This window comes from Octopus bimaculoides, chromosome 3 (assembly GCF_001194135.2).
Source record: "Octopus bimaculoides isolate UCB-OBI-ISO-001 chromosome 3, ASM119413v2, whole genome shotgun sequence".
In the NCBI taxonomy this organism is placed as follows: Eukaryota; Metazoa; Mollusca; class Cephalopoda; order Octopoda; family Octopodidae; genus Octopus; species Octopus bimaculoides.
The window spans coordinates 44,638,026-44,644,903 of NC_068983.1; the positions used below are offsets into that span (position 1 = coordinate 44,638,026).

The window sequence follows — 6,878 nt, forward strand, 5'->3', positions numbered from 1 at the left end:
CACATGGACAACTGTATGTTGGCTGCTCAAGAGTGGGCAGCAAAAAAAACCTATTTGTATATGTTCCACAAGGGAAAACAAGGAACATTGTTTACAACGAGGTGTTATAATCACAACAGCAAGAAAGTATGTACATGATCACCTTCTTTTACGAAACTTCATTGACTTTCATATATTTATATTGATATACATATCTATACGTGTGTTTGGGTGCGTGTGTGTATATACATCTCTATATATAAAGATGATGCGTAGTCTAGATGGCGTTTTTAGATTTCATTATTCTCTTTAACCCGGGCAACGCCGGGTATTTTTGCTAGTGAATAATATTTGTAAACAAACCAGTAACTTATCAAGCTTCTATGTTTGTTTATAAATATTATATGTAGTAATAGATAATTAAGCTTTTGTACATAAAATTTGACTGAAATTTATGGGTGAGTGTTCTGGCTCAATTGGAAGCACTAGGTGTCATGTTAGCATTGATATGTGGGTTTGATTCTAGTCAGAGTTGGCTCATCATTTTTACAGTTAATTGTTTAGATAAATATCACTTTAAATTGGAGTATATATATCATTCATCATCATCATCCTCATCTTCATTTAACACCAGTTTTTCCATGCTGGCATGAATTGGATGGTTTGTCTGAGGACTGGCAAGCTAGGAGGCTGCACCAGGCTCCAATCTGATCTGGCAAGGTTTCTACAGCTGGATCCCCTTCCTAACGCCAACCACTCTCAGAGTGTAGTGGGTGCTTTTTACTAGCATCAAGCACACACGAATGGTGCTTTTTATGTGCCACCGGCATGGGAGTCAGTCAGGTGGCACTGGCATCAACCACTCTCAATGGTACTTTTTACATGTCACTGGCATAGAAGCCATTCAGGCGGCACTGGCATCAACCACACTTGAATGGTGCGTTTTACATGCCACCGGCATGAGTGCCAGTCAGGTGGCACTGTCATTGGCCACAACTACGATTTCACTTAACTCAACAGGTCATCTGCTGAGTCAAGTGAAACCGTAGTTTTGGCCAATGCCAGTGCTATGACTATTATTATTATGGTATATATATATATATATATATATATATATATATATATATATATATATATATATATATAGATATGTGTGTGTGTGTGTGTGTGTGTCTTTGTGTCTGTTTGTCCAGCCACCCTCATTTGACAACCTATGTTGGTGTGGTTATGTCCCTGTACCTAGCAGTTTGGCAAAAGAGACCAACAGAATTAATACCAAGCTTACAAAGAAGTCCTGGAGTCAATTTCTTCAACTAAAAAAAAACCTCTAAGGCGGTACTCCAGCATGGCCACAGTCAAATGACTGAAACAAGCAAAAGAAAAAAAAGAGTATATAAATGCATAATTTGAAAGATTGAATAGAAATAAAATACAAACCATATTATAATTTTTTGACAAATTTGTGCCATCATTATGAAACGTTTGGCAAAGGGAAGTTTTTCCAACTGCTGAACTACCTATAAAATGGAAATGATAATAATTACTTCTACTGTAGGCACAAGGTCTTGAAAATTTTTGTAGGGAAGTGGGGCTAGTTGATTACTTCAACCCCAGTGTGTAACTGGTACTTATTTCATCAACCCTGGAAGGTTGAAAGGCAAAGTTGATCTTGGCAGAATTTGAACTCAAAATGTAGCAGCTGATGAAATACTGCTAAGCATTTCGCCCAGTGTGCTAATGATTCTTATTTCTTTATTGCCCACAAGGGGCTAAACATAGAGGGGACAAACAAGGACAGACAAAGGTATTAAGTCGATTACATCGTCCCCAGTGCGCAACTTGTACTTAATTTATTGACCCCGAAAGGATGAAAGGCAAAGTTGATCTCGGCGGAATTTGAACTCAGAACGTAACGGCAGATGAAATACCGCTAAGCATTTCGCCCGGCATGCTAACAAGTCTGCCAGCTCACCACCTTAACAGAAACAATAATAATGAGGATGATCACTAATTACCATTGTGGTGATAGTGATATTAATGCTGTTAATAATGATGAACATGATCATGATGATGATGATGGAAGTGGCGATGATGATGGAGGTGGTAGTGGTGATGATTATGGCGGTGGTGGTAGTAATGATGATGACGATGATGATATGTCGATATGACGATGGTGGTAGTAACGACAGCAAGGGTGATGATAAAGATGGTGGTGATACTAACGATGGTGATGATGACAGTGGTGGCAGTAATGGTGATGATGGTAGTGGTGGTCATGATGATGATGATGATGATGGTGGTGGTGGTGGTAGTGGTGGTGGTGATGGAAACAAATTTAAATATTTAATATTCAGGCAAGAAAGCAAAAACAACAAAGACGATCACTTTAACAGACGTTAAATGATGATGATGATGATGATGATGATGATGATAATGATGATGATAATGATGATGATGATGATATATAGGGGTTGTAGTGTTGCACTGACGATCACTTGATTCATCATCATCATCATCGTATAACGTCCACTTTCCATGCTAGTATGGGTTGGACGATTTGACTGAGGACTGGCGAACCAGACTCCAATAAAACCAGTTTACGTATTTCTTTTGCATTCTCTTTTTTATAATTGTCATTTTGTAACTATACCTTTTCTGTTTTAAAACCCATAAAAAATTATTTTGAAGTGGTTGGGGGGAGGGGTGCTGGAACAGATTAAATTATATTTTAGTTAATTGCAATGGGGAAAATTGATTTGTAAAATGAGTAAATCATAAGACAAGTTCAGTCATGGAACAAATTAAACTTATACTGCGAGGTATCACTGTCATCATATTCATCATCATCGTCGTCGTTTAACGTCCACTTTCCATGCTAGCATGGGTTGGACGATTTGACTGAGGACTGGTGAAACCGGATGGCAACACCAGGCTCCAATCTGATTTGGCAGAGTTTCTACAGCTGGATGCCCTTCCTAACACCAACTACTACTCTGAGAGTGTAGTGGGTGCTTTTACGTGCCACTGGCAAGAAGGCCAATTGGGCGGGTACTGGCGATGACCACGCTCAAAATGGTGTATCTTACGTGCCACCTGCACAGGAGCCAGTCCAGCGGCACTGGCAACGATCTCGCTCGAATGTCTTTTCATGTGCCACTGGCACAAGTGCCAGGAAGGCGACGTTGGTAATATCATCTGTTTATTTAATACCCAGTGTGAAAGTAATTGGTAAAATTGATTGAAATGAATCAATAACACTATACTTTGATTAATATATGCACCTACTGTTTGAAAGCCTGAAACACGACTCTCTATTTAACAGTGAACTGGCAGAGGGTAAGTACACACAAAGTGAACAGAAAAAGCACTTCAAGGATACACTCAAAGCTTCACTGAAGAGTTTTGAGATCAAACCCTCCTCCACCCCAAAACCTGGGAAACACAAGCACAAGCCAGCCCTTACTGGCAAAGCTGCACCAACAGAGGTGCCACCTCCTACAAGCAGAATGGGATTGCAGGGGTGCAAAGAAAACGCGAAGTGTGCATGTCTAGAGTCAACTCCTTGTCGTCAGTTTCAACAAACCACCAGTGCCCGACTTGTATCAGAGCCTTCCAAATACACATTGGACTGGTTAACCATAGCCAGACATGGCGTGCCCTGCCTTCTTCTCCCATGTGATGTCATTGGTCGTCTTCAACAATGACAAATGAATTTGAGGACAGCTGCTTAAAGAAGTGCTGATCTCTAATTGTGGAGGGAACCAGTAGAAGATGTGAGAAGTGGTGAGAAAGAATCTTCAGACACTGGGTCTCACTAAGGAGATGACAAGGGACTGGAACTTGTGGCAATTTGCTGCATTTGAGAAGACATGTCAAGCTAAGTAAAATCATGGCCATCCATATATACAAGCATGTCCCTTTTTAGCCATGACCCTGCTCCCTCTCCTAGCTGAGAGGTCTTTGTCTTGCAGGTGCTAGTGCCACATAAGATGCACCTGTGCCGGTGACATTTAAAGAACACCCAGTGTGAAACCAATAGGTATCATCATTATCATCATCATCATCGTTTAACGTCCGTTTTCCATGCTAGCATGGGTTGGACGATTTGACTGAGGACTGGTGAACCAGATGGCTACACCAGGCTCCAATCTGATTTGGCAGAGCTTCTACAGCTGGATGCCCTTCCTAATGCCAAGCACTCCAAGAGTGTAGTGGGTGCTTTTACATGCCACCGGCACGAAGGCCAGTCAGCTGGTACTGGCAATGGCCACGCTCAAAATGGTGTATTTTACGTGACACCTGCACAGGAGCCAGTCCAGCGGCACTGGCAACGATCTCACTCAAATGTCTTTACACGTGCCAGGAAGGTGACGCTGGGCACAGGTGCCATCCCGATTTCACTTTCCCTTGCCCCAACAGGTCTTCGCAAGCCGAGTTTAGTGTCCAGTGAAGGAGACGAAGTTGGCATGGGAGCCAGTCGTCGAATTTAGTTCGATTTTGATTTCACTTGCTTCAACAGGTCTTCACAAGCGGAGTTTAGTGTCCGATGAAGGAAGGTACACATAAGTGGGCTGGCTACATCCCTGGCAGAGGCCTTGGATTTAGGTCTCACTTGGCTTGCCGGGTCTTCTCACGCACAGCATATTTCCAAAGGTCTCTGTCAGGTATGATTGACAGAAATTAATCTATAACACTATACTTTGATTAATATACGCACCTACTGTTCGAGTGCCCGACACGCTGGTGACATGTAAAGAGCACTCAGCACACTCTGTAAAGTGGTTAGTGTTCCGAAGAGCATCCAGCAGTAGATCCCTTGCCGAAACAGACAACTGGAGCCTGGACAGCTTGCCAGCTCCTGTGAAACTGTCTAACTCAGTGATTCCCAAACTTTTTGGGGCTGCCGCCCTCTTGACACCCAGGCTACATTCCTAGTTCCCCCACTCCAAGTAACCATAAAAAACGTAGACCTCTTTCTGAAGCAAATTCAAAGCAACTGGATTTCACCAATAAAACAACCTAATAAACCCATTATTTTGTTTTTTAACATGAATCATTACCCCCACATTTTACATAAATTGCTACCCCATTATCGCCCCCTTGGAACTTTCCACTGCCCCCAGAGGGGCAATACCGCCCACTTTGAGAACCACTGGTCTAACCCATGCCAACGTGGAAAACGGACGTTAAATGGTGATGATGATTCTAGTGACAAATATATGAGTGCGTATTTTTTGAAAAGAATATAAGTTTATCACAAGTGAAAAAATGGTTGAGGAGCACTGATATAGATAGAAAAGTAGATAGACACAAACACAGTTAATCTATTAATACAGACATCTAACGAGGAGATGTGTATCTGCTAGAAATAACAGTCAAAAATTCGCTCAGATCACACTCTACCGCTGTTGAAAAGGATACATCGGATAATGTATCTTTTAATGAATATTTGTTATTACCAGCGAATATTAACTACTATTCCACCCCAACCCACCAGTGGCGATAGGTCTACAAGGAAGCTTGTCCCTTTAGAAATAATAGCTATATATCCTTTTAACCACATCATATCACCATAGAAGTAAAGAAAATGTTCGATAATGGCATTCTAGAGAGATAGTCACACTACATTTATAAAGATAAAGGGATGGTAGCAGCTTGAATGTTTTCGATCTTAGGTATGGTTTATCAGACGTGATACTACAAACCTAGGGTTAAACAGTAATAATGTCAGAGCACAAACACACATGTACATACAGGCGTACAAATGCACACATACATACCAGCTCGCACGTTCATGCATTACGATGCATGTGCCTGTACTTAGATGCTTTTGACATACACAAAATATAAACAACTAACTCACCAAGAAGAAAGCATTTAGCGTGGAGAACCGTCGTCATGGTTGCTAAGGAATAAAACGGATGTAATCAACAGATTCTAATAACGCAGTTAATCAGTTTTAGCATGCATGAAATTTCTTGTTTATATATCTGTGAAATAATATCGTCTCCTCCGGGATACCCAATATTTATTAAAGAATCAAATAATTAAGATTTAAAATATTTTTTATCAACAAATGCTACATTTTCTTTTTATTTTAAACTACTTAAATTTCATACAGTGTCGATACACACGAGTGAACAATAGATAAATCAATTCACCAAAATTTCTTCAACCACTTGAAGTTTTTCAAATTTTCATCATATTACATTTTAAAAAAATGTAGTTCTCATGCTGATGATGAAAATTGCATTCACATTTTCTGGGCTTATGCAGTTTCGCACCTCTCCTTGAAAAATGCATTAAAAAAAAAATTTTTAGATATCGGAGATTACGAATATGCAAAAAAAGTAATTTTTTAATTTCACCCCCACCTCTTCCCCACCACAATTTAAATTTTGGTTTTGTTTACATAGAACGTGCTGATGTGTATACAAATTGCTGTCAATTACACGAAGGGAAGAAACAGGGTTATTCGAGATTCCAATTACGTCCCTTGCATCGGAAAAGAAACCAAAAGAACGAAATAAAAAAACTTCTAAACTTTAGAAAAATAAAAGAAATACATTATTTACATTTGACGGATATTTGTCCTCATCTTGTGTGTTGTTAACACAACGTTTCGGTTGATATACCCACCAGCCTTCATCAGGAGTCTTGGTGAAATTTCGAACTTGGGTTCTCATTCCTAAGGTTCGAAACCCAGGTTCGAAATTTTCCCAAGACACCTGATGAAAGCTGGAGGGTATATCACCCGAAACGTTGTGTTAACAGCAAACAAGATGAAAATAAATATCCATCAAATGTAAATAATGTACATAATTCCTCATCTCTTAAATATTGAAATGAATAAAGGAGATTTTACCCTTGACGTAAATCGTTATGGTTTCTTCTAATTT

The 6,878-nt window shown here is 40.0% G+C and overlaps 1 protein-coding gene across 1 annotated transcript in view; it reads right to left on the reverse strand.

Moving 5' to 3' along the window:
• The window catches only part of LOC106874453 (intraflagellar transport protein 27 homolog), a 21,639-nt gene extending 15,709 nt beyond the window's left edge, over positions 1–5,930 (reverse strand). The window contains exons 1-2 of the mRNA XM_014922192.2: positions 5,843–5,930; positions 1,417–1,496 (exon numbers count right to left, since the gene is read on the reverse strand). Coding sequence (XP_014777678.1) covers positions 1,417–1,496; positions 5,843–5,879 — 117 coding nt within the window. The 5' untranslated portion in view covers positions 5,880–5,930. The remainder of the gene's footprint in view (positions 1–1,416; positions 1,497–5,842) is intronic.
• Between the last annotated feature and the right edge of the window lie 948 nt (positions 5,931–6,878).